At 40.9% G+C, this 27,103-nt stretch overlaps 1 protein-coding gene across 2 annotated transcripts; it reads left to right on the forward strand.

Moving 5' to 3' along the window:
• NELFA (negative elongation factor complex member A) lies at positions 1-27,103 on the forward strand. 2 transcript variants are annotated; one of them, XM_059845324.1, is made up of 11 exons: positions 1-641; positions 7,645-7,816; positions 8,889-9,050; positions 9,960-10,049; positions 11,873-12,003; positions 12,178-12,247; positions 13,100-13,188; positions 14,356-14,467; positions 16,650-16,906; positions 17,930-18,029; positions 19,480-27,103. In XM_059845324.1, exons 1-11 carry the CDS (start codon positions 390-392, stop codon positions 19,662-19,664), a joined length of 1,620 nt encoding a protein of 539 aa, XP_059701307.1. In that variant the 5' UTR covers positions 1-389; the 3' UTR covers positions 19,665-27,103. The 2 variants fall into 2 exon arrangements, with proteins under 2 accessions (XP_059701307.1, XP_059701308.1); XM_059845325.1 differs by lacking the exon at positions 1-641 and adding an exon at positions 865-991.

The following is a 27,103-nucleotide window of genomic DNA, read 5'->3' on the forward strand; positions in this document are numbered from 1 at the left end:
AGCCCACCTCGGGCAGGAAGCCCTGCCTCCAGCCAGGCCGCGGCTCGGCGGCCCGCTCGCGGCTCTCCTCCCATTTTTGCCCAGGAGGAGTCAGGGCTGACTGTGAGGGACAATGAGTTGGGGCTGATAGAGGAGCTTCTCTACAGTGAAGCGGCGCCATCTTGCAGTACGGACGAAAAGGTGTGGCGGGCGCCATTTTGCACTTGGCCGAGAGATGAGAAACGCCTTATTGCATTTCCCCTCCTGGGCGCCGCCATTTTAGGTTACGGCATAGCCTCCGCCTTCCTAAACGCAATCTCATTGGGCGCCGCCATTTTGGCTTACGAACAAGACAGCGACCCGCAGGGGTCCTCACCCCCTCCCTTCCTCCCTTTAGGTGCCTTCATAAAATGCCCGTCGAGAATCCCCTCTTTTTTCGCCCCGCTCCCAAGATGGCGTCGATGCGGGAGAGCGACACCGGCCTGTGGCTGCACAACAAACTGGGCTCCACGGACGAGCTGTGGGCGCCGCCGAGCATCGCCTCGCTGCTCACGGCCTCGGTCATCGACAACATCCGACTCTGTTTCCACGGCCTTTCCTCGGCCGTCAAGCTCAAGCTGCTCCTGGGGATGCTGCACCTGCCCCGCCGGGCGGTGGATGAGGTGAGAGCCGGGCGGGAGTCGCAGCGAAGCGGGGCGCGTGTGTGTGAGGGGGAGAGGTCGGAGGCAGATGGCGTGAGGGGAGAAAGGGGGGGGCAGTGCCAGCCACCTCCCCCGCCCGCCCTTTTCTTTTCCACACGGGGGCTGCGGGGAGGGGGGACCCCGGGCCGCCCGCGGGGCGAAGCCGAGCGGCCGCAGCCCCTCAGGGTAGGGGCGTGTGGTAGGGCTGGTCCCCACAGCCTTCCCCGCCTCTCCCTCGCAGCCTTCCTTGGACGGGCAGGAATAAGTGAAGAAGGTCTCCGGACTCGGTTCTCGGTGTGAGGAAAAGCGCCGAGATTCCCCGCGATAAGGGAGTGAGTGGAGTGGGAGCTTTGCTGCTGCTCCTCCTCTTCCTGCTCTTCGGGGATTCCCTGCTTGGCACTAGCCTTTTGAAAGCAGTTTGGGCATGAAACCCATTGTGTGGCCTACAGGGACTCATTGTAGTGCTGTGTTTTGGGTGTCTTTTAGGGTAGAAGGTTCTTCTGAGGCAGTGGTTGTATGACGGCTAGGGGAGAGGCAGGATCGCTTAGGAGCGGTCGTGTGTGTGTTCAGCTTCCTCCACTCCTTCCTTAGTACTAGCAGCTGTGTAGGTGTCACAAGTCGAGCATCTCGGCTTTAGGGAGGACAGCAGCAAGTGCTGAAACTTTGGCAGTGGAAGATCTGGGGTCTGCACTGAGCAGTGCTTTTCCCCCACCCTCTTGCAGTCAGGTCTTGATTGGGGAAAATTGGCATGCTTTTTGTTTGCCTCGCTTTACCTTTCTGGGAACAGCTGGTGCTTTCCTCTGTTGTCCTACCCCAGCTAATAAACTGGCTGGCTCGAGTCTGAGCTGGATCTGCAGGCTTTTTCACTTGGCCCTGGACCATGCCTCATCTGCACCGAGCTTATTCTTGCCGGTAGGCAGCTACAGATGTTTGGGGCAATAGCTGGAGAATGTCTATAAATCTTAGATTTCTTCAGCCAGACTGGAGGAATTCCTCTCCTGCTTCCATCATGTAAAGTAGTATTTCCTGGTAACAGTCATGGAAGTGGTGTGGAGTTAGTTTTTACCTTCCTATGTAGAGTATCTTCAGCTGCACTTTCACCAGTCTTTCTTGGCTAAGACAACTGCTTCTGAAGCTTAGTATCCATATATACCAGGCAGAGTGTGGTATGTAACTTGGATTGTTGTATGCTCAGCTTTTGTGCACTTCTAGGCTGAAAATGGGCAAGCATCACCTTTAAGAAATAATTTAGAGTATGTCTTGCCATCTGCCATTTAATGTTTGTCTTGCCATATGCGTCTGTATTCTTCACTGTGTTACACTGGTGTCACTTAAAAAAAATCTAGTTCAGCGTGTTTATGCTGATTTTTAAAACATGATATTCATGTTTAGTGCCTGTCCAGTGAACAAGCTGTCATCCTTGTGTGTGATAAATAGGGTCATGTTCTGGACAAACAAAATAATCTAGGCCAGAAAGGGGGATGGGAGCTCGTGTGAACTTGTGAGTTTGCAAAATTCTTGTGACCTTAGTGTGAAAATCCAAGTACCCTGGCAGAAATTAGTATTCACTGTTTAGAAAAATCAGTGGTGTTTTTAGATTGAAAAGAGCTTCCAAGAGCTTAAGGACCTCCATAAATAGCACTCATGGCAGCTCTTTAAGGGAGCAGCATTCAAACAAACTGAAATAATTTGTTGAAATGCTTCAAGTGTGTTCACTGGGTGAATGTTTTAAACCAAATCTGAGGAAGAGCTGCCAGCAGCTTTCCTGGATCTGTGCTTATGTTAGCTGTGGAGATAAAGTAGAGAAAAGCCAGTCAGTGTGCCTTTTACTGTGTACTTAAAGTGATCAGTTTTGTTCCAAATGTAAAGCTCTTGTTCCTGCTGTAACAAAATACTGTGGGATTTTTCAGTTTGGTAGAGTTCATTAATTCAATCATAAGCTTAATCTTTTATTGTAAACTGATGATTGAGATTACCCTTAGCATCTTTAATTGTTTCAGGAGTATATGATTTTTTTCTTTAAACTGGGAGAAGGGTCTTAAAAAAAAGGTTAAAAATAGAAAAACCCCTGAGGCAGAAACCCTTAACATTGCTGGTAGGCCTACTATTATTATTACAGGCTTCCTTCTATAGATGGCAAAAATAGCTGATGTAACCAAACTGCTGACAGAAAGGGCTGTTGTCTTATCAGATGCTCATCATTTGTGGTTAGTTTGCTAAGATAGTTTTGTTTGTGCAGATTTGTCACCTAACTTAGTATCAAAAGTTTCAATGTTTGAATTGGCGTGGAATACCTTGCGCACAATATCCAGAAAATAGATAAATATGTGTCCAGAATGGCTGTGCTGTGCACATCTCTGCAGTAGCCTTGCTTGTGTGCTGGGGAGTGCTGGAAGCGGTGCCTTCCAGCCAGGACAGGGTAGCTGTAGCTGCCTGGAAGTGAATTTCTCACTTGGAAATCACCCCCATGTCTGAAAATGATTAATCTTAACTATGAGAGTGCTGAATTATTCTCTTTGGAAAGTCATATGTCTTTCCCATGCCATGTGCCAGTCTGTATCGATCATGTGCGAGAAGCACCGAGCTGGCATTTGGAAGCTTAATTGCATTGGAAAATGTATTGCATCAGCTTTGTACAGCTTTGGGAATCTCAATAGCAGCTACAGGATATGTTATGTGTTAAAAGATATTCCCCTTTCTAGATAACAGATTCAACTGAGTAATTTTCTCTCCAAAATAATTTTTTTCTGTTTTCTATATAGTAGCATTTTCATGAAAGCTTAGAATAACATAGAAACCACTTGGGAGCAGACATTTGAGTAAAAAGCAATGTGGGAATCAAGGAAACTGGTGGTATTTGGTTTAGAAGGGATTTAATTGCTCCTGGTCCTTTTTAAATCTCTGTGAAAGCTTCAGTCTAGACAAGCGAATCTTCAGTGAGCCCTCTTGAAAGCTCAGTCCTTCACTTACGTGATTTTATCCTCATATGTAATATCTTTCAATTTTCATAATGTTTTCATTCAACACTCCAAATACTATATAGATATGAGTGACTTAATTCTCATAATACTCTTGTGGGACAGGTAATAAAACTAATTTTTTATCATGCTGTGAACCTCATTACTGCATGTTTGTTCCTGCTGACTACTAAGAATAATTGACTTTCATTTTCATTTTAAATTGCGTCTTGTAGGCAGTTATCAAAAATTCCTTTCCCACTGTAATTCTCTGGGAAGAACTTGCAAACTCTTGAATCTTATGACTTTTCAGCTGCTAATTTTTTTCTCAAGAATTGCACTTATTTGAAATGATGCCTAAAGCTCAGTGTAGTGCTGACCAGAGCTTCAGTTGTGAATGAATTTGGCAGAACTGTTATTTCTGTTTATTTTGCATATTATATTGTTGTTAACCTGATTTGCAATGGCAAGTGCAAGCTTTCTTTTTATGCCAGTGTTTAATGTATTTGTTCAGGGTTAGACTGATGTTACAACCAAGTCTGGGACAAGGACTGTGCTTCTGTGCTCTCTGAATTGTCTTGAGAGGAAGATTCCTATCCCAGCAGGGACCTGCCTGTATATTACAGTAGAAATCAAAACTGTTTCTTTGTACTGGCTTATGTGCACCAGGAGCCATCTCTGCAGGGAAGTGGGAATTGTGGAGTGGGGTGCAAAGGAATAAGAGGGGACATGACACTTGCATTTGCCTCTGTATTGAGAGCACACAGGCTGCTGTGCACCTTTCTGGACTGCTCTTGAAGTTCATAATTATTCTGTGATGTAAAATGGGTTATTTTAATCCAATAGTTCTCTTGGCCACTTCAGCTCTTTTTCATTATTAAAGTGCAGACCACATCCAATAGTGGTATTGACCCATCCTGGCTTTGTATTGTGTAAATATTAATACTGTGTTTTCAATCCAATGCTTTTAGTTTAATGAAAATATTCTATAGTGATGATGCAGCTCCCTATTAAATACTGTTTCTTCCTATAGCCTCAGAAAGATTAAGGCTTCATTTGGTCTATTAGCCAACTGTTGATGCAGTTGCCTAAAAGTATTGTTAGACACGCTAATTTAGGCAGAATACAAAGCAAATAAATATTTGAAATATTTGCAAGTAGTCCTCTTGGACCTGTCAGGTTGTGTGTTACTTGTAACACTTCCTTTTAAATACCTTCCCACAGTCTTGTTTGTCCTTCCTGCACAGCCATTATTAATCTGCCTGTGTTCCCAGACACTTCCCATCCTGCCTGATCCCTTGCTTGCTAGATGTTTCTAGTCATGGCCTATGCTTTTCCTTGTGTGCTAGTAAGCTGATAAAAATACTTAAGATCCTTAAGTTTTAGATGAGGAAGGCACTGGAACATGTTACATCAGATCTTGACATTCATGCTTAACAAGATGCTGGTTGGAGCTGATGGGAGTCTTAATGACCCAGTGTTGCAATCATAGACAATTAGGAATTAGGGATTATGGCTGTGCCCTGTAAAGTAACAGGAAAACTGCATGTAGGATTCCCTGATGAGTTCCATTTCATGCATTCTCAAGCCATAAATGAAATGTTTCTTTGCAGCTGCCAGTTGAAGAGTGAGGTGGGAACATGTATTTAAGTTGCCATGTGAAGGCAAGCCTTAGTCAAAACTCGAATCCAGGCTTGTTAAATGCAAAGCCATATTCAGGCAAGGTCTCTGGTTAGCTCACAGTACTGGTTGGTGTGCTTTGCTTCCTTGTGTGTGATAGTGACTGTTATTTCACCATGTTCTTTCTGTCATGATGCCTTGTGATAATGTTATTTGCCCCGTGCTAGGCAAACAAATTGTTTCTGGGCTCCTTTCTTGAAGGAACCAAAAGCTTGTTAAGCAGTGGGTTTTGGCATATATAGGCTGCCTGAACTTTAACCTTGAGAGCAGAGGGGATGCAGCATGCCCAGACCAGAGTTCTGCAGGAACTTTCATAGTATAAGCATGAAGCTCTGAATTTTTGGTACAAATAGGAGTTTTGTGAAGCAGATATGAAGGGTAAATTGTGAGGATGCAAGAGACTTTTTTCCTCTAGCTATTGTCTGACTTTGCTTTGATGAAGGAAATGACATTCTGTACACTTACCTACATTAGTGGTGTCCACAGAAAAGCTTGTAAAAGCTTTGAGTCCATCAGCTCTTCTGGGATGTTTTAGGTTTCCAGGTGTTTTGTGTAAATCAGTACCTTGATTCCTTTAGGATAGATAAAAGAACAAAAGACTTTGCTTTGATAGTGTTCACAGTCATTCTCATCCACTGTAGAAGTGACTTTTGTTAAGGAGTTTAGGGTTAGAATAGAGAGGTGGACAAGTGTGTGGAGGTTCTGGTGTGGTTATGTTTACTGAGGAATAAATGAGCAACAGAGAACCAGCAAAGACTAGAACCTCAGAAATTCATTCTTTCCACTGGGTAAGGTTGGTTAAATTTGACAGCACATTAAACAGTGTGTGCTCCTGGTTATGTGCTCAGTTTATTCCAAAGCAAATCAATGGGAGCTGGCCCATGTAGTGTCTTCTTCTTGGTGTTTGTGTGACTGCAGTCAGTCACTCTGGGGAGCTGATCGAGCTTAAAGATACAGAGGTGCTCATTTTGGGTCAGATGGACTGATGCAGTTTGTTTCACAAGCACATAGCGTGTGAGCCCTAAAACATGCAGGAGGTAAAGGACAAACTGGCTCTGGAGTGGACTTGTAAACCCTTCCAAAGTGAGAGGGCAATAATTGTGCAGATGAAAGGACTTGAGAAATGTCAGTGTTTGTTTGCCTCTGAGCTTTAGAAGTGGATGGGAGAGGAATGGGGAGCAGAAATTTAACTTTTATTTCTTTTATTTGGAGTTGTATGCATAGAGTAAGTTTATTTTATTAAAGCTTTTTATATAAGAGTGCTTTAAATAAAGGGAAAGAAACAGCATGAAGGTGAAGATGAGCCTCTTGCTTGTCTTCCTGTGTTCAGAAACATGATGACTGTAACTAAGCTTTATGTGCCGCAATGGGTGAAAAATCAAAATACATTCTTCAGTGTTAATACAATGCAGATAGAGTATGGTAAACTACTTTATGTGATTTTACTGCTGTGTTTTGTGCCTTGTTAGACACACAGAATATCTCAAACATCTTCGTTCACTAAAGCTAGTGCTGGCATGCTTACATGAAAATTTACTTAGAAAAAAAAAGAAAGTTCAGTCTCTGGGGGTTTATACTTAGTTGTGAATGAAGTAAACCCCTGACTGTAGTCGCCTTGATTTTCATGTCATAGTGCCAACAGATATGTTGGTCAGTAATTAAAAAATACTGTTACAGTGAAGCTTAAAATTTACTTCATTTATTTTTTTGCATTTTACAAAACAAAAAAATAACTTTTTTCTGACTATAGAAACTTTAGGTAGATGGAAAATCTTGTTGCTCATGGCATGTTAAGAGGGCTATGTTTACTTCCCATATGTAATTTTTGTCAAACAGTACAGTATTGATTAGGTTATTTTGGCCTCAGCTTAAGTAATATTTTGAAGACAATTATGATGCAGATACAATCTGTGTAATTATGCTGTAGGCTGGCAAGGGGCACATCTTCATTTAGACCTGTTCTAAATAACTTGTGTTGTATTTGCATATTCCCATCACTGAATAGAAAGTGTGGGTCCACAGGGAGTATGAATGTAAAACAGAAGGAGACAGTAATGTAAAAATTTGGCTGCTGCTTTTCAAAATGCCCAGTGCTAAACAAAGCTTTGAGCTGCCAAAAGCTCAAAACAAACTTGGGTTAGATTGGCTGAAAGCAGTTTAAAAAAATCACCTTGGTTCATTCTTTGCTTGGTTCTAGAGTTAATGTATAACTGTGTGGAAACAGTCTCCCTCTTCCCTCCCCCAGTAGTAAAACATTGTGCATGTTTGTATCTTTTTTAAATAAATCCAACTATAACCTGTTTAAAACTGTTTCCAATTGGTTGATTTTCTTTTTCTTTTTTTGTTAGATGAAAGGGGCACTGACTGAAATTATCCAGCTCGCTACCTTGGATTCAGACCCCTGGGTCTTAATGGTAGCTGATATTTTAAAATCCTTTCCAGATACTGGCTCCCTTAACCTTGATCTTGAAGAACAGAATCCCAATGTTCAAGATATTTTAGGAGAGCTTAGAGAGAAAGGTAAGCTTTTTCTGTTGGTGAAAATTGCAGGAATGTGGTGCCTTTTTTTAGGAATAACCTGTCATTTCACAGGCAGCCTTGCTCTCTTAAAGTAGAGATACAAGAACAAGCACTGTCTTGTCTCTGGACTACCACAGTTCATGATCTGGAATGTTACTGGACTGGGCACTGTGGTATTTGAGGAATGGTAGCTTCTTAAATTATCTTTTCACATGTCATCAAAATTTAATGTCAGTTATTGCCTGGACTGTGAAGGGCAGCACAAAAGTTTATATGGATTCATTAGTATCACAGGCTGTGCTGCAGTTTAGTCAGTAAAGGCTTTTTCTATGTTGCTGTCTGCCATTTGTGGTACCCAAGACAACAGCAAGTCTCTGTGTTGTGTGGAAGCACTACCACTGTCCTGGGCAGGGGCTGCCTCTGCTGGAAGTGTCTGGACAGCAGGTGATCGCTGCTGGAGGGAGGCTGCTCTCAGCTGATCTCGGGAAGAGTTGTGCTGCTGATCGCCCAGCAGCTGAAAATATGGGGTCAGGCACTTGCACAGTTGCTGCTTCAAACATCAGCAAAACTTCTGATGGCTGCAAAACTTCTCCTACCCCTCGAGCATCCAGGGACAGACACAATCTGGGGCTGGAGATTGCAGCAGAACAATAATTAAATGACTTGGAGGTGGAAACACTTTGTTTTCTTTCTATAAACAAATGATCATTTGTCTATCCACACTTGTGATTTGGATTTTCATTCAGTAGTTTGGTTTTCATGTGTAATTTTTAAGGAATCTGAGAATTCAATATTTTTTATCTTTTTTTGACAATAGCAGCCAGCATATTTAAGATACCAATAATTTGACTAGGTATAATTAAAATGGAAGCTTTTATTAAGCTAATAGGAAAAACAAACATATTAATAACTGGTTATATATTGTGTAATAATTGGTACTAAATTACTCTTGGTGTTTATACAAGTAATCTAAAATTTAAAACCACCTGTTCAGTCTAGTTGTAAAATGTTTTGTCATTTGCTGTCAAAGAGATGCTAATACCCCTGTGTGCTGTGTTAACTCTTTATGCAGTAAGTGAATGTGAAACTTCAGCTATGTTGCCGTTGGAATGCCAATACTTAAACAAAAATGCCTTGACAACACTAGCTGGGCCACTTACACCCCCAGTGAAACATTTCCAGCTGAAAAGGAAACCTAAAAGTGCCACACTCAGAGCTGAACTCTTGCAGAAGTGTAAGTAGTATTAAGATTGTGTACAAATTAAATGGTGAAAGGCCAATTAATATTCAGTATATTCAGTCTTATTCTCCAGAATTGTGATACACATTAAAATGTTCTATTACAAGAGCTTTCCTGGATGATCATGGACTGATGTATGAAAGAGCAGGTGCAAGTCATTCCAGCCAGGATTGCATTAAAATGCTAATATTGATTTAAATGCTGTTCACATTTCAAGGCATACAAAGAGCTGTAGCTTCATAAGGCACAGATAGGTCCTCTCCTGGGTATATGTAACAGTCTGACTGGGGACACCTTTGGTTAAAGCTCCTGAAGCAAAAGTAAAATGAGGACAGTTTTATTTTGCCATGTGCTTTTGGAGCAGAGAGCAAGGGCTGCTAATTAATGCTTTCTTTCACTCAGTGTGGCTGTATAGGGTGTAAAAACCAAGAGGGTTTTCTCTTAACAAAAGGCAGCATATGTGTACATGTGTGTATTGGTAGCTGCTTGAACTAAGTGATCTTAAAATAGTTTACTGCAGCTGCTGTTCTGTTGCAGCAGCTTGCTGCTTTCTTGCATGTAACTTGAGTTGGTCTGGTTAAATACAAAATTTGTATTTGTTCTCATAATGTGTCATTTAACTTTTAAAAATTATTTAAATTTCTACTGAGTAAATTGCCTTTTCAGGTAATTTCTTTTAGCTTAGGCCACCTTGTCCATTGCATAGTCATACTGATTTCGCATTTTCTTGAAATACTGTGTTTACTTCACATAAATTATTTGGGTTTTAATTAAAGTACAATTCTTTCTTTGTTGGTATTCCTATCTCTTTATCAATTAGTTAATAACATTTTATGTAAGAAACACTGTGTTATGTATTTTCAGCACAGGTTCTGTAATAACTAAAGCCATTTTTCCTTTTAGCTACAGAAACTGCTCAGCAGCTCAAGAAGACTGCAGGAGTGCCTTTCCATGCCAAAGGCAGGGGACTGGTCAAGAAGATAGATACAACAAGTATGGCTCACTTTCATCAGTTCTCAAAAAGAAAACCTGATAAAGCAGCCTTGATGAAGAATAAAATTATCATCTGTTTTTTACAAAAGCTTAAATTTTTTTTGAGGCAAAGGATTTATCCCTTTCTGCCTCCCTCTCTCCTCATACTTAAATATTTCTGACACGTCTTGTCAGAAAGAACAACAGTGTGTGGGGTTTTTCAAATGGCAAGTATATCTGCCATGCTTCTAAAGTGTATGTAGCTAGGTTGTGCCTATAGACTTTGATAGGAATTTAATTTGCATCACTCCAGGAATAACTCCTGACTAAGCCATGTTGCTCTTAAAGAGAGCAGAGTGGATCACAGTAGTCTGCTGTGCTCTTTGAAATGATGTGAAGTAGATTGAAACTACCTTGTATTTGTATAATTCTGTCTGGAGAAAGAAGAGGGACAATGTTCTCTGCAGCCAAGGCTGAGCAGTGAATTCCAGGTGGCAAACCTGTAGAATGATCCTTCAGCTTTGTATTAATGCATTTCAGCTGTTTGCTGAAGTTCCTGAACTGCTTGAATTTTTCAAATAAGGGGTGAGAAGTGGGTTTAAAATTAGTTTCATACTCTTAAGTCACCGCATAGGTGTAACATTCCTGTCCACCAGTGATGCTGAGGTGTGAACCTTTGAGTGATTTCTTGGTCTTGTGGCTGGAAGTACTATGAAGTACATTAGTGTCGATGCTATTTAAGATGTGGCTTGGAGGGCTGTGTTCATGTAGGAAATGCAAAAGGTCTAGTTGTAATTTGAACTAAGAAATTTCCATTATAGAAATGGGCTTTTAGTTCTTGGCATTCTGTGTTGCTGTTCAATTACTAAAGCCAGTCCTTAGAACCTGGCCTTTAGAGCCAGTTGGCCTCTAGAAAAGGAGTTGGGGACCTGCTGAGGTTTGCTCTGCTGAAAAGTACTCACGTGGGTCAGAGCATTGTCCTATGGTGAAAACATTTTCAGAACAACATTTAGAGGCATACAGAGTCTCCAAGCTCAAACTGAAGTTCTCTGTTTATCTTCAGCTTACAGGACATGATGAGATTGTCAGGAAGCTGAAAGACCTGATAGATCTGTATATGTATCCCATATCTTTTAATAGTTAAAAGATTGCTGTGTTTAGTGCTAGCATTAAGTGTGAGGTAGAGGGGCAGCATCATAGAGTTGGGAGGAAACAGATGCTTACAGGTGTAGCTGATGCTACTGAGTATTGAGACAGCAAGTCTTCTGTTTGCACTGTAGACCCAGACTGGTCCTTCTCCATGTGCAAACAGCAGCTCTAGATTTTCACACCCCTGTGTGAGGCAGTAATTCACCTTTGCACAAGCTCTCTTAGCCCTGCAGAAACTTGGCTAAGATTTTTGGTTTAATACAGTTTTTTCAAGTAATTTGATTGTGAAAATCAAAGAGCAATTTGGCAATAATTGGATTGAAAAGATTTATGTCCTATGCTGCTTTACATGTTCAGCGTTTATTTTTTACAAGTAAGGAAAGCATCTGTGTGTATAGGAAAAGTAGACTTTGTTAGCAGTGCACCTGTTTGATTACTTCATGTACAATGGGGTTGCAAGCATTGGTCAGAGAATGGCCCTTATTTGAAAAGTAAAACCTAATCTGACCTTTGTGGGACATTTAGTGTTATAGCCAATTCCACATTATAATATTAATTTTTATTATAGACATTTTCATTTAAAGGGCAGGTAATGTGTGCGTTAAGAAGGAGAAGAGCTGATGAACTCATTAAAGTATTTTCCATAACCAGTTAAACACATATTTCAGTTGTTACTTTCTTTGCTCTTCCCTAAGCACCACTCAAAGGAATACCAAAACAAGCTCCGTTCAGGAGTACTTCAGCTCCCAGTGTTTTTAGTCCTTCTGGAAACAGAACTCCTATTCCTCCTTCAAGAACACCTTTGCGCAAAGAAAGAGGAGTAAAGGTAGGTGCACTCCTTGTTTGTCTGCTCAGGTCTCTTCTCTCACCTAAGGTGAATTTCTGCTGCTGCTGCTTTGAATCAATATATAAAGGAAGAAAAACCTGAGGATGATATTTAGAGATAAACTACATGGTTTTTAGCAATGATTATTAAGTTCTCTGTGGTTTTTGTTTTTAGCTTCTAGATATCTCTGAGCTGGATATGGTAGGTGCTGGCCGTGAAGCAAAGAGAAGAAGAAAGACACTAGGTTGGTACAGCATTCGACTTATAAAGGCTGTCAGTACACCTGCAAATAGGATCAAAATTTGTAGTAACATTTTGTTCTTAATTTGCTAAAGCTTAGCCTGAGCTAAACCTAAAAAATTAGGGGATATGATACCAACCAATACTTGTGAATGAAGTAAACCCCTGACTGAAATAGGTTTTAAAGGAGGATTTTCACTTTTTTCAGTGCTCCTACTCATACTGCCTTGGCCTAAGTAATATAACTCAATCATGTAAAAGGATTGAGCTAATCAGTTGTGCTTTGGGCAGCCCATAGGTGTGTGAGTGGCTTCAGTACTGGAATTTTTCTGAGTTATTTTCATCTGCTCACTTCTACTGGCTGTATGGCCATGTAAATTAAGTGAAAGTAATGTTGGAAAAAAATTATAGCACTTTCCGAAATTTTGACTGAGAGGTCATAGCAAGTGAACAATATCTGATACACTGCTTTTAGGGCAAGTGGCAGGGTTGTGCCCTACTTAAACATATCCAGAAGATACACTATGAAGCATATTTTTCCTAAAACAATTTTTTGTGTTTGTTACAAAAAAAGAATACCACCTCAGAACAAAACCATAATTGCAACTAAAGTGTTGCTTGGGCTTTCATGCTTTCTAGTATCAGATTACTCAGTTACTGTATCCTGTACATTGTTGGTCAGTTCATTTCTGGGTTCATTATAAAACTGGAGATTACTGTGTCTATTTCAGCATATACCTCTTCAAGCATGTTTTAGCATACTTTGAGAAATGAATTTTTATATCTTTGTTTAAAAAGTGTATTCAATATTTCTGAAAAATGTTTGGACTCACTTGTTTGTATCTTTATGCAATAGATACAGAAGTTGTGGAAAAGCAAGCCAAAGAAGAAACAGTAGTAGAAAATGCTACCCCAGATTATGCTGCTGGCCTTGTATCTACACAGGTAAAACCAAGCAAAATCAATCAAACAAAAACCAACCAGCCAAAAAAAAAAAAAAACCCAAAAAACAAAAAACCCATGTGCTATTCTAAACCACTTCAACATTGTAATGGTATTTGGAATTTTACTCACTTGTTGAAACACGTCTCTTTATGTAAAAATTTCTGCATAATTTTTTTCAAAATTCCATTATATTTTCATCAAAGAAAAAGCAAACCTGTTGCTAGAAGTCATTCAGTCAGGGAGAGGAGGAACCTGTCATGTATAGGCCTTTTTTCTCCTATTTCAGATGCAGCATATTAGAAACTATGGTGCAGCTTTGTGTCCTCAGTCAGGATGTAGGTTCTACAAGAATGTTATGTCCTGCCCTTGCCTTTGAGTGAGAAACTGTCTGTTGGGCATGTGTGACAAGCCAAGGCCAGCATACGGGCAGATTTTGGTAGGCCAGAGTCAGGAGTGAAGGTTATTGCCTCTCTTTCTGCAGAGTGCTAAGAGAATCTTTGTTTTAGCAAGTTCCACACTTACAGAATGTCCATGTTTTATATAGTAGGGCTATCTTAAATGATTCGTCTGTTAGACTTACTCTCCCGAAAACTTCTTTCCTCTCTCACCCCCTTGTGTTCAAAGGCTGGATCAGGCAGTGAAATCATCAACCATGCTGCTGTTTTTATGCTGTGTATGCAGTATCATGTATTAAGTACAAAATGAGGCTTTTCCTGTAGCCTCATCATCATAGAGGGCATCAGTCATGTTGGTGTTGACTGCCTGTTTCAGTGGGAATGGCATTTTTGCCTGTGCTGTTACTGCTGCCTTCTGCTTGCCTGTGTCCCAGAGGCCTTTGTGTTCTCCTGGGTGATAGCCTAGTAGGCCTTATGCCCATGGATGAACATGGTTCTGCTTGCTAGTGGTGAAGAGCGTGTTTCCTCTGGCATATCACTTAGTCCTGGAGTGCAATTCTTCATAGAGTGCCATCTGCACAAATTTCTGATGTTTGAAGTAGAAAGTCAGTGTTGAACAGATTGTTAGGTAGGACTCCTAACAGGGGAGTTTGCAGTTAAGTTCCCAAAAGGAATATCTTAGTAAATCTGATGTTGAAGTTGTATTTAAAATGCAGAAACAGCCCATGAATGCTTGTAGTGTGACTTTAATATTTTCTTTTCTGTTCTGTAGAAACTTGGCTCATTGAACAATGAGCCTGCACTACCTTCTACAAGTTATTTACCTGCTACCCCCAGTGTGGTGCCGTCTTCCTCCTATATCCCAAGCTCTGAAACACAGCCAGGTAACAGACACTTCTTTGCTCTTGGGACCTGATAGCTGCAACTCTGTACAGCTTTACTGTCTGGCTGCTCTTTTATTTACAAACCTACTGTCCCTCAACTTGACTGAAACTCTGCCTTAGCAATATAAAATCCATTGCAAGACTCCAGCCTTTGAGTCTGGGGAAACGAGACATATCATTTAACCTAAGTAAAGAAAATAATTGCTGGCTCTAAATTTTTAGAGTGACTGCTAGGTAAGTCAAGTAAGTGAAACAATTTCCTGATTTTTTTTTTTTCTCTTACACAGTAATAGAAAATCCAGCTTTTGCTATCCCCAAAGAGTAATCACTATAAGTCTGAAGTATATATTTCATGCACACACATACTAGCACATACAAAACAGTTGCTTTCAGAAGTCAGTTTTATTTCTAGAGGCAAGTGCATATTACGTTTCACACAGTTTGGGATTAAGCCATCTATTTTTCTTCTACCTTTGTATAACAAAGATAATAGCAGACCTACTGCATATTTTGAAAAGTGCTGTTATTTTCTATTCTAGAAAATTGCCAATAGTAAAAAGTAGTTTGTACAAGTCCTTTTTTCCTACAGTTTTATTTTAACCAACTTGATTTTATTTTTCCTTCCTTGGTGTGTGTGAAGTCTTTAAAGGAATGTATCAGTTTATGCTAACAGATGGGGATGGCTGGGATTCATTACCAGATCTGTCTATTAACAGAGAACCAACATTTCATTTTAATATATTATTTTTACTTGTGAGCTGTGGCATTTTGGGCGCTATACAAAACTGCATAGATGCAAGACCCAGTCATTTCATTTGGCCTCAAAACAGTTCAGAATCTCTCTGAAGGTCTATGCACATCCTTCTCTGGCAGAAAATTGGCATCTGCAGAAGGAATGCAGCCAAGAACACAGCAGTGTGTCAGCAGCTGTAGTACTATTTTCCAGAGTGTTGGCATTATGTTCAGCAGCAGGAAAAGTCTAGTTTAAAATTCTCTATTCTGTACTCGTTTCTTTAGGAGTATGGAGTATTTAGCTTTTCTTAGGGACCAGGAACATAAAACTGTTTGCTTGATATAAGATCCACACAGAAGATCCACAGATTTGGCCTCATATAATCTGAGGTTGCATAATTAAGACATTACTTTATGAAAGTCAGTTATTTTGAGAAGAGACAAAGCCAGTAATGAAACTTGTAAAAGAATAAGGAATAACTCAAACTGCAAATGTTTATCCTCTCAATTGTTCCACATCTACTGAAAAATACCAATATTGCTAAAACTATTGCTGTGTCTGTGCCAAGGTGGAGAACCATAGATGTCTCATTTCCTAAAATTGCTCTAAAGGGCTCCAATGTAGCTCTGATCTGTATCTGCCTGTAGTCTTCTGTGAGCACAGTGTAAACAGGTCAGATTAAAGCTCATGAGGTTTGTGAAGGGTGCTTGAGCAGCTGTGCCTGTGTCCAAGAGCTGCAAAAGAACACAGAGTGTCCACTAGGTAATCACCACTGGCTGGACAGATGGTAACTAGTATGGTCAAGCTGCTGTGATTTCATGAATTGTCTCCAACTGCAGCCAGGTTTGGAATAGTATAACTTCCTTATTGCAGGTGAATGGATCAGCTTCGAGAAAAAACAGTTAAGCCTTGTGGGGTTTTAACTTCTAGCAGTTAAGTGTTTAAATAACGAGGGATTTGTAAAAACTACATTTAATTCTGGCATCTGTTAAAGTATATTTGTATTTTCAGTATCTTAATGGCATTTCCTTTGAAAGCTGCTGCTACATTAGGTAAAAACTGATGAAATAATTTTTTACTTGCTCTATATAATAGTACAGCAACAATCCTGGTAGGATCAGAGTACAGTTGTTAGAACTGTATAAACAGAAAAGTAAGTGCTGCAGTTTCAGTTTAATAAATTGGATATTTATTAAACATCAAATTTTATATTCAGTATAGTGTATCCATATGGAACAGCTAGTTAGTCTGTTGTCTAATGATTTCTAAAGATAATTGTGTGGAAAGAGCATTTGCTCTTAACTTTTTCATATGGATATTAGATGGCATATTGAATGGTGCTGCTAAAATGGACTCATCAGAGATTTTAGCTTTCTTTAAAGGCCACTGGTGATGCTAATCCCTATTTGTGGATAATAATGTTTTAACTATCCTGACTGGTTTTTGCAGCTGGCTCTGCACGAGAGGCCTTGCAGACCAACAGACAGACGGAAGAGCCTGCAGCTCCAAATGCTACTACAACTCTTCCTGCACAGTTCAAACAAAGAACACCCATGTACAACAGTAACTCTAATCCCCCTGCAGCTACACCTACCTCACCCCTAACACCCACCACACCTCCTGCCATCTCCCCTGCGGCACAGGCACCACAAGTGGCCCCCCAAACTCAGCAACAGCCACCACCGAAGAAAAGCCTCTCTCTCACAGTGAGTAAAAACAGATTCTTTTTGACTGATGGTTTTGATGTGGATTGGATCTCATTTAGATGTTGGCATTTCTTGGCCTTTGGATTATGGAGTGGTTGAGACTGCTTTTTTTATAACCAAAGATTACAAAAATACTTTGTGGTTTAGCATGCTGTCTTAATGGTATTCACAACATTTTTAGTTGTGCAGTGTTAATGTTGCAGTAGGATGTCATTACTTAATGCTGTTTGTTATGTAAAATAATGTATTCCTCATTGCAAAGAATTTTGGGAGAAAGGTGTATTTCCAGCAGAAATTGCCCAGCCAATTGCACATAAAATAAATTGCCTAAAATTATCCTGACATAGCTCTAGTAGGAGAAAATACATAAATAGATTATTTTAAGGTAAAAGATTTTGTTTCTGATCCCCCTTATCTCCCCCCATTACACATTTTTCGAAGCCTGAGAGTGGGGATATTCTTGAATCTTCCTATTCCTGGTGCACAGATTCCTGGTTTGGTGTGTATTATGTGCATGCTTGGAGTCCAATTCAAGATGTAGCTGATCAGAAGACTTTGCTAAGCATATCTGTAAGCCTGGCTTGCAAGATCTGATGCTTAGCAAGCTGGGTGACTTCTTTTCAGTACCTCTACTACATTTATTAAAGGAAAAGAAATCCTCTGAAATTATTATAAGCCGAGTTTGTTGGATGGTAGAGAAAGCATTGGATTATTTTCTTTTTCCCCTAATGTCATGAAGGACACAAAATGGATAACATAAACATTAAGCCTCTCACATATTTCTGTAACTATTTGAAGGTGGGGTGTTTTTTTCAATGTCCAGAGTTCAGTTATCAGTACGGTGCATGTTAGGTAAAAGTATTGCAGAAGAGAAACCTTGAGGATAGAATGCCTTTTTTTTTAACTTTTTGTAGGTCCTACAAGCTTTCACCTTGTTCTTTTATGCTCATCTGTGGGTATTAAAGTGCTCCCTATTGACAGAGTTTTTCTCAACTGAATTGACATTTATTGTGTCTGTTACAGAGGGAGCAAATGTATGCTGCACAGGAAATGTTCAAGACTGCAAACAAAGTTACAAGGCCAGAAAAGGCTCTTATACTTGGATTCATGGCAGGATCCAGAGGCATGTATTGATATTAATTTTGCTTGCTTCTGAATACACAAATCTGAAATACAGCCCAGCATTTCTAAATGTGCATATGTGTGTGCATTGCTTTAGCTTTGTCTGTATGTGTTGGACTCTTTGCTTTACACTGGACTCTACATACTTGAATTATGGTTCTAACTACATGAAAATGGGTCTTTAGGGTCCATTTCCACTAAGTCAACTGGTCTGTCAGAAAAGCTGCTGACCCAGTATAACTAACTCACTGTAGCATCAGGGCTTAGGGTTGAAGAGAAACAAGGCAGCTGGTAAGCTGTGAACAAAGTGGTTGGGTGCTACTGCTCTGCCTGGAGGACCAATGAATGTAAATTCTTTTGTGGCCAGTTGATGTACCAGTCAGGTAGTACAGAACCTCTTTGCTAATTCCTTGCTTTAGAAACTGGCAACTGTTATCCAACTGGTGCTGTGAATCACAGGGAGATAAGCTGTCTCATAGCTGGATCCTGTTATGTATTTGCCTTGATAGACCAAAGCTGTTTTACCTAGAAGATTATTGAATGTAAGATGAGAAGGGGCTTAAGAGTCCTTAAGTGAACTCAATCATCTGCACTAGCTCTGGTTTCTAATTTGGTATTTGTGGGCTCTTACCACCGGAGTCCTGCAGCCTAAGTGTGGCTCATGCATTTGGAGTAACACAATACACTGGTGAGAATGACCAGAGCAGAGTTACTGTGGTCCATCATTAAAGATGGTGTTTTCAGTGTACTTCAAATTGCACTAGGAGGCTGTACGTTAATATCTACACAGGCAGCTTTTTCTAATGCAAGGTAAAATATTATTTTGGAAGTGTGTGTGATATAGATTCACATATACAGTAAAGTAAATATTAATATGAATTCCTTTAGTAATAATGCCAGCACCTTCTGAAGGTTGGATAAATAACTGCCAACTGATATTCTTGAGCATCATTCCAACCTTGAAGTGTAACATTTAAAACTTCTATTGGCATGGACCTGAGTCTGGGACAAGCAGTTTCAGTGAAGATTTTTGGGCTTCCTTAACAGCTAAAAATTCTTAAGGCATTTAACTACAAAATGTCTCCCAAGTAAAGTAACTCTGGTAGTTTAAGTTTACCAACTCCATTTAAATATAATCTTCTCTTCTGACTCTTGAGGTAGAGAGAAATTATACTGGCAGGCTTTACTCCCTCTTTTATTGTTCTTCCAATTATGTTAGTCTTGAGCTTTGTCTTTTGGGGTCTGGTTTTGTTATTATTAAAACTCGCTCTCAGGAGTATGGAGGGAGGAAAATCTTTGTCTGGTTTGCTCAGCTCTGGGTTTGAGAGTTGTTGTTTGTGTTTTGTGGGGGTTTTTTTAAGCATAAGAACCCCCTATCTTGTCTAATATACTGTTGTATACACCAATACACTGTTGAAATGTATAATGTGTTTCTCTCCTTGTTTCTACAGAGAATCCTTGCCAAGAGCAAGGTGACATCATCCAAATTAAACTTAGTGAACATACAGAAGATTTACCAAAGGCAGATGGCACGGGCAGCACCACTATGTTGGTTGACACAGTCTTTGAAATGAACTATGCTACTGGTGAATGGACCAGATTCAAGAAGTACAAACCTATAACTAATGTTTCCTAAGAGATGCAGCAGCAGCAGACTGGACCAAATCAAGTTTAGAGTCAACCAGCTCATAGAGTATGTCAACTGTACAAAATGGCATTCATGTGTACATTTCTTATTACCCTCCAGAGTAGAAGCTGTGCTCTTCAACCAAACTGAGCTCAGTGAACACAGAAGTGTTTGATGGTGTCAAACTCACTTAATTTCTTTTTTTATTAATCTTGGGAGAGGGAAAGATGATCTTGGGGGAGGGAGGGACATTGTTGGTGTATTTTTGTTCAGGATGCTGAAAAAGGAGATCACAGCTGAAAGGTTACAGATGGGAGCGGTTTAATGCTACGTACCAGAAGAGAAGACTACTGCGCAGTCACTCACGGTTTACTGTTAACTGAGGGCACAGATCTTTATTATAAAAGCATTTTCTTTGGCAACATGAGTTCTGTCGTAAGAATGGATGTATGAAGCACCACAGGTCGGTACTTGATAATTTTGTATTTCAGCTGCATCATAACTATTGCAGATGGTAGATGGCAGTGTCTAAAGGTACCCACTGTCTGTTTAGCTTATTTATGCTTGGGTCGTAGGATGAGATTGAGCAGCTTTGTTTTAGCAGTGGGAACAAAGCGACATGGACCCCATTATGTATCCGAAGGAGATTGCTTTATTGTAGAAATCACATCCTTTTAAACCTTTAATCTCAACCTGACATAACTGAAACCAAACCGAGACCTAACAGAAAGAAGGCACCCATTGGCTGGCTCAGCTGCCGTGCTGCTGTCCACATGTCCTATCATCCAATCAGCTTCCTGCTCTTACGCTGTCTACTCTTCCTCCAGCCAATCACAAACTCACTGTGGTCATTCAATGACTCTCTCCTAACTGCCTCTCACCCCTCAGCTGATTTTCACTTGTCTAGCCTGCAGCTGTGTCTTTCCCATGGGGCCTTCAGGGGAGCATAAGCCTTAACCACTTTAATAATCATAACCCCATATCCTACATCTCCCCCCCCTCTTTTTTATTAAGCATGGAAAACCTATTAGGAAAAGCCTAAACAATTCCTAAGACATTAGTAACAGTGACAACAATAATAACTATTACAACTTTTCAAAAACTGTAACATAGGCTTCTCTGGTGTGAGTAGTAACACTTAACAGGAACATAATTCTAATTTGAATGAAATTAACAAAGTGAAGCTTACAACTGCCTATATGCTTTGCTATCACCCAGGATCTGCCAAGGAGCCTTCTTTTCATAATGAGGACTTAGAAGGCCTCTTCCAGACAAGGCTTCCCTGTTTACCTCAAAGGAAAGTGGTCTAGCTTTTGCAAAGCTAGTGAGTCTTTTCTTTGTACAGAAACACCTGGGTTTGATAGCATACTTTTCCTTGCCAGTCAAGGCCATAGCTTGGCCAGAGCTAACACCTAGACTGGGAAGGCTTTCCTATCATATCCTTAAAAGAAGTCTTCAGTAATAACTTACAGAACAGCCGGCTTTGTCATAAATAACTTGTAAATAACTATAACTATGTACATATATATGCAACTGTTTTGAAAGTACCATTTACCTTTTTGTCACAAACAAACCAATTCAAAACTATCAAAGGATACATCTCTTTGTCTCAGCCACACCTGCAGTCTCCAGGCAGGTTTGCTCCTCTGAGGAGGCAAGGCAGAGGTACAAGGTTCTGGTGGCTTGCAGCAACAACACTGGGGCTTGCTGTAAGGGTGGCATGGCAGCGCCCATGCCAGGAGAGCCACCTGCTCACTGCTGGCAGCCCCGTGTCCCAGAACAGTGTGGTCTGCACCCCCTGTTGCCTCTGTCGCTGGTTGCCCTGTGCCCTGACTGCCACTTCTGGGTGGACGTATGAGACAAGTGTTCTAGTGACAGCCAGTGCACTGCCCGTGCTGTTGTCGCTGGGCCACACTTCATGTGTGACGTTGCCATACTTGATGGGCTGGCAGTCCCTGATGTGCCTGTGGCTGGCCATAGGCCACCTGCAGTCAGCTGAGCACCATCAACATGGCCACCAGGCCCAGCCCGATCCCTGCCCAGCTGGGACCCCCCTCACACGTGTCTGAAACCTGGAAGTGTGCGGCTCAAGCCCCTGCCAGAGTTAGTATTATGAGCAGTAATTCCTGCATTTTGGCACGCTCTAACCGTATCTGCTATATCACAAGTATGTGGGTTATAAACAGCGAGCAGTGCTTTTCTACAATCTTGTTCACATTTGTAAATGCAAGCTGCTGCAACAGTATAACTCTGGCCTCATTGTTGCTGACTTGCCAAGAGAGCGTGGCATGAAGTCTGTCCAGGAACTGCACAAATGACTCCGCTGGACCCTGTAAAATCTGAGCGTAAGACATACTAGAGTTGATACCCATCCCAGGGAGTTGCTGCAGAGCCTGCAGGGCTAGGTGAGTGATGATATCACATGAGTAACCTGCCTGCACAGGGACTGCAAAGGGACCCTCTGCGGTCAGCTGCACAATGGCAACTGGTGTGTTTCTGTCCTTCTGTGCTTCTGCCTGGGCTGTACACAGCTCTCAGTAATCAGTTAACCAGACTGAAAACTGTATCACTGTTAGAATAATTTTCCTTGTGCTTTTCCAGTCATGGGGTGTGAGGACATATGCACTTCTGATAGACTGCCACTTTCTTTTACTATAAAGTTTTACTGTAAAGTCTAGCTCTTGGTCCTCTGGGCATTGGTTTGGTGCCTGTATTACTGGGCAGGCTGAAATGACCACCAGGTCACCCTCCTTCATGGTGGCTTCCCAGCATTGTTGCCAACGCTGGACTCTCCTGCACTGCCATCTTGGGCAGGGACTGAGTCTGCCACCTGCTTGCGATGTGGGAATTCCACACCAAAGGGGCCAGCCACGCAGGGAGTTTTATTGGGGTAAGGCAGTTCTGTGGGGCTTGGGTTAGTCTCGGGATAAGGGAATTCAGCGGGGTTTGGGTCTGTCTTGGGGTCATATATGGGTTGGGGGAATTAACTTCCAAAGCTGCGTAATGGCTGACATTTGCATGATATTTCCTTTAATGGCTGCCATAATTGTTCCCTATGTAGCAAGGTGCCTGCAAGCTTCAGCATCGCCGTCCCTGGTGATATCAAAAAGTCTCTGCCCTATTGCTTGCAGGTTTCTGATCAAAGGGACCCACTAAAGGGAAAATCTGTAACTTGATTAGACATCCAGTCCAGCAGGGTGCTTAGTTTCACATCAGCCATATTAATAGATTGCTGATGTAGCAGCTGCCTGATATGGCCCAGGCTCCTGCTTTGTTCCCCTGATATTCCACCTCCCATACTTCCTCCCACTGGTCTCCTCATCCTTCCAGTGAGGTGCACGCACTTTAAATTCCAAGTTCCTTCCTGAACTCTTCCTGGATCCTGCCTGGCTGGTTCCATGACTTAGTGGGAGCTGCTACCAGAGTGGACTGCACACCCTGAGCCCCCTTTACAGGTCCCTGTTCAGGCCAGCCAGCAATGGGAACAAAGCAACACGGACCCCCTTATGCATCCAAAAGAGATTGCTTTATTGTAGAAATTGGCCCTTTTTTATACCTTTAATATCAACCAAACAGAAACGTGACATAACTGAAACCAAAAAAAGACCTAACGGAACTTAACAGATAGAAGGCACCCATTGGCTGGCTCAGCTGCTGTGCTGCTGTCCACGTGTCCTGTCATCCAATCAGCTTCCTGCTTGTATGCTGTCCACGCTTCCTCCAGCCAATCACAATTTCACTGCATGTTCCTCCAGCCAATCACAATTTCACTGTGTGTTCCTCCAGCCAATCACAATCTCACTCCCACCTGTCACTCAGTGACTCCTCACTCCTAGCTGCCTTTCTCCCCTCAGCCAACTCCCAGGTGTCCAGCCTGCAGCTGTGTCTTTCCCATGGGGCCTCTGGGGAGCATCAGCCTGAATCACTTTAATAATCATTACCCCAAATCCTCCATCTTGTTAACTCTCTATATTGTCAATGTACGTGCCCAGCGTGAGTTAATCTTTATTTGGCATTATTTGAGATAGACAGAAACTGAGTATCATAACTTTCTGAAGAAAAACCCCATCAAAATGGTAAAAGTAACTGTGGCTTGTTGCTGCCTGGAAGTGATAGTTTCTTGCCATAGGAGTCTTGGGGTGGAAGTTGATCTATGGCTCTTGCATAACAAGCCCTTAGCACAACATAACTTACCTGGAGGAAGGGAAACAACTACATCTCAAAACCAACTGGAGCTTAATTTAAAAATGGCCCTAGAAATGGTTGAGACAATCTGAGTAGTTTTGTTGTCTTGAGGCAGTATTCATGTATGTTTGGTTAAGCAGTCAAAAGCTGCTTCATTGCCAAACCCTGACCCAAAAAGATTTTAATGACTGTAGCTGTGGTTCTTACCAGTGTAGTTTTATCAGTATAATTCTTAATGTGTCCTAATGTGACCACAGTTATACTGGCATATAAATGTGCCTTGTACTTGTTCCCTTCTAGCAGAAGAACATTTTTATCTTTACAACTGTGTTCATACCACTGGTGTAATCTGGCTTTAATGCTACAAGCAAAGCTGGCATTTGCTGAGAGGATTTATGTGCATTAGTCAGGATTCCTTCTTGGGACACTTAGGAGTCTTGAATTCAGTGTCTGGTTTCTGCCTGTACTTGTGTGTGCAGCTGTGCTTGGTTGGGAATGCTGCTTAGGAGGAAGAAATACAAAGATGAGTAGCAGAGTGGTGATGTGTTGAGGAGGTACCTTGGGCTGACTTAAAGATTCATGTTGAAGTGGAACTTTTAGGACTAAATGAGGCGCTTTTTTTTTTTTGTTGTTGTTGTTCCTTTTTTCTGAAAAAAATGCAGACCAAATCCCATAGTACACTTGTATACTAATAAAGACATTTAGATGTTTGATTAGAATCTTTTTTTATTGGGGAATTTTTTATTGCATTTTAATCTTTGGTTTTCAATCAAACTACCCAACAGTACAGGGCAAGTATAAATAATATTTTTTAAAATGCCCTGTATTCTACAGTGTTTTAAGATGTGACCAAAAGTGTAGATTTCTTAACTTTATTTAAGCAAATACACAGAATGTTCTAGTTCCTGTAACAGGCAGGGTATTTGATGGTAGCTGCTGCTGTTACAGAGTGTTGTGCATGTTTTAGTGTGAAAGTTACTCACATATAACCGCCACATCGGGGCTGTCCTCCCCAGAATTGCCCATTTCTGAAACAACATAGATTGCAATTGTGATTCCAACTTTTCTTTTTAGACAGCTAGAAAACAGCTTGACAAGTGAGGATGAGTAGTGAATTTTAATTTTTAGGAGTTAAGTAGAATGTGTTTTGGTTGTAACTTGGTTTTAGAGTGTTAACTCGGTGAGGGCTAATGATAGGATATGAAAGTATTCATCTTTTAGAAGAAAGGTTTAAAGAAAAGTGACATTCCTTTTGTTGTCAGCATTCAGATTTTGAAGTTTCCTTGTGATGACCAGTTTTCTGTACATGTGTATGATACTTCTGTCTTAACTGTTCCTGCTTGCTAGATGAGCTGCAAGTATCAGATAACAGTTGTTAAGAATGAGCATTTAGAAAATCGGCTGGCTTGAGGGGCATGTACTGCCATGGTAAACTGTGGATGCAAGACCAGGGCAGTTCAGTCGTGGTCAGGAGCTGCTGTGTGGTGGCTTTTTTGGCTTGCTTGAGATTAATGGTGGTCCCTCACTAAACTTTCTGGGGCCACAGAAGCCTGCATTTCAGACCTGTGCTTTGGAAGGAGATAGCTGTCCCTCTGCTCTTCAAGAAGCCCTTCTAGAATGCAGTGGAGTTGTTTGGGTGCAGTAGTATGTAGGAAGCTTAACCATGCTGCTGTTTGTAATTGCTGCATAATGCAGTTGGTCTCCAGGCCTGTTTGTCTAAAGTCAGTCATAGGCAATAAATGGAATTTTAAGTAGAACTATAGTATATTTTTAATTCCATAAACTCATTAGGATGAGACAATTTAACACTGCAAATTTTTTTTTTGTAATTAACTCTATGACCCTCAGTACCTGAGGATTACTTCAACTTGATCTGTAAATCTATAAAGTGTTTAAATGCCTAAAGAAGGGGAAGTTTCTGCAACAGGGATACAGTGAGAAGTAAAACTACATGGAGTTATTTGATTCAGCTAATTAAATAATCAAATCTGTGTTCTGGAAGTAGGAATAATGCCAGACAAATCAGAAAGGGAAATTTCAATATTGAAATTCCAATATGTTGGAATTGTTACATACAGAAAAGAATCTCGCCTTGGAACTTGATGGTTTTTGTCTTGAATCAGTCACTTGGATGTGAAGCTATTCAGTGAGGCTCAGTGTGTGCTGTAAGGTTAAAAAAAAGCATTTCTTTACTCTAGAATGACTTGCAGATTTACTGAGTTGACCAGAGAAGTAATTCAGTTTTCTTAAAGGTTTGCTTTTGTCCTTTCCTCATGCCTTTATCCGAGCATGAAATTTTAGGAAATAGCAAGCCCAAACTTAAGAACTTTGGGCTTGAGCTGCACCTCATCAAGGGGGATGTCCCAGTCTCTCTTGCCCTTGCTTGTAGAGAAGCTCCTGTCTGTGCAAGCCTAGGCATGATATGCATTAGGTTCTTTGATTTGAGTATGAAATAATGCAGAAAGAAGCAGTGAAAGTGGCTTGTGATTTCCCTGTCCCGTCCAGACTTTGTTTTTAGGGGAGAAAGAGCACATTCATCTTACCCAAGGTTCTTCAATGACTTGTCCTATGTTGAAGTGCTAGGTTTCTGAAGGCTCCATTTCCTTTTGTGTGTGCTGTGAGGACCAGAAAGAGTGAAATGAGTGTAACAAAGAAAGGGAGCCCAAGAAGGATGCTGAGATCACAGATTCCATCTTTCTGTTCATTCTTTTGCTATTCTAATGCTTTGTAGTTATCTCCATACAAACCAGTCTAGGCTTAGTACAGTTAACACTCTCGTATTGGGCTGGTATTTTGTGGGTTAACCTGATTTTCAGTGCTGGCTTTGCCATTTAATTTTTCAGTTCAATACCATAGGATCCTGGATACAGTGGGGAGGAGCCTTTGGTAGTTGCTTGATATCTCCATGTGGAATTGGTCACTTCTCTCACTAAGTTGTGTCAAAGGGCAGACGTCTTGTCTAGATAAAAGGATCTTGAGACTTTGACATCATGCAGTTTAAGAGTGAATCATATTTTCATAGTAAGGTCTGACTGGAAAAAAAAGACTAAAAAATGTTAAGCCAGAGTCCTCTGGGAATCTGGTGCCTTTAACATAAACTATCATTTTGTAAAATGTCACATCTATAGCATAGCCCGTATGTTTTCTATTGGTTTTTGTTTGGTTTTTTTTGTACAGATGTAAATTCAAAATATTCTGTCTTTGGGTACGTATTTTCAGTGTAATACAGTATGTATAATAAAAAATTTAGATTTTCTAAGGAA

This window comes from Haemorhous mexicanus, chromosome 4, assembly GCF_027477595.1.
Source record: "Haemorhous mexicanus isolate bHaeMex1 chromosome 4, bHaeMex1.pri, whole genome shotgun sequence".
In the NCBI taxonomy this organism is placed as follows: domain Eukaryota; kingdom Metazoa; phylum Chordata; class Aves; order Passeriformes; family Fringillidae; genus Haemorhous; species Haemorhous mexicanus.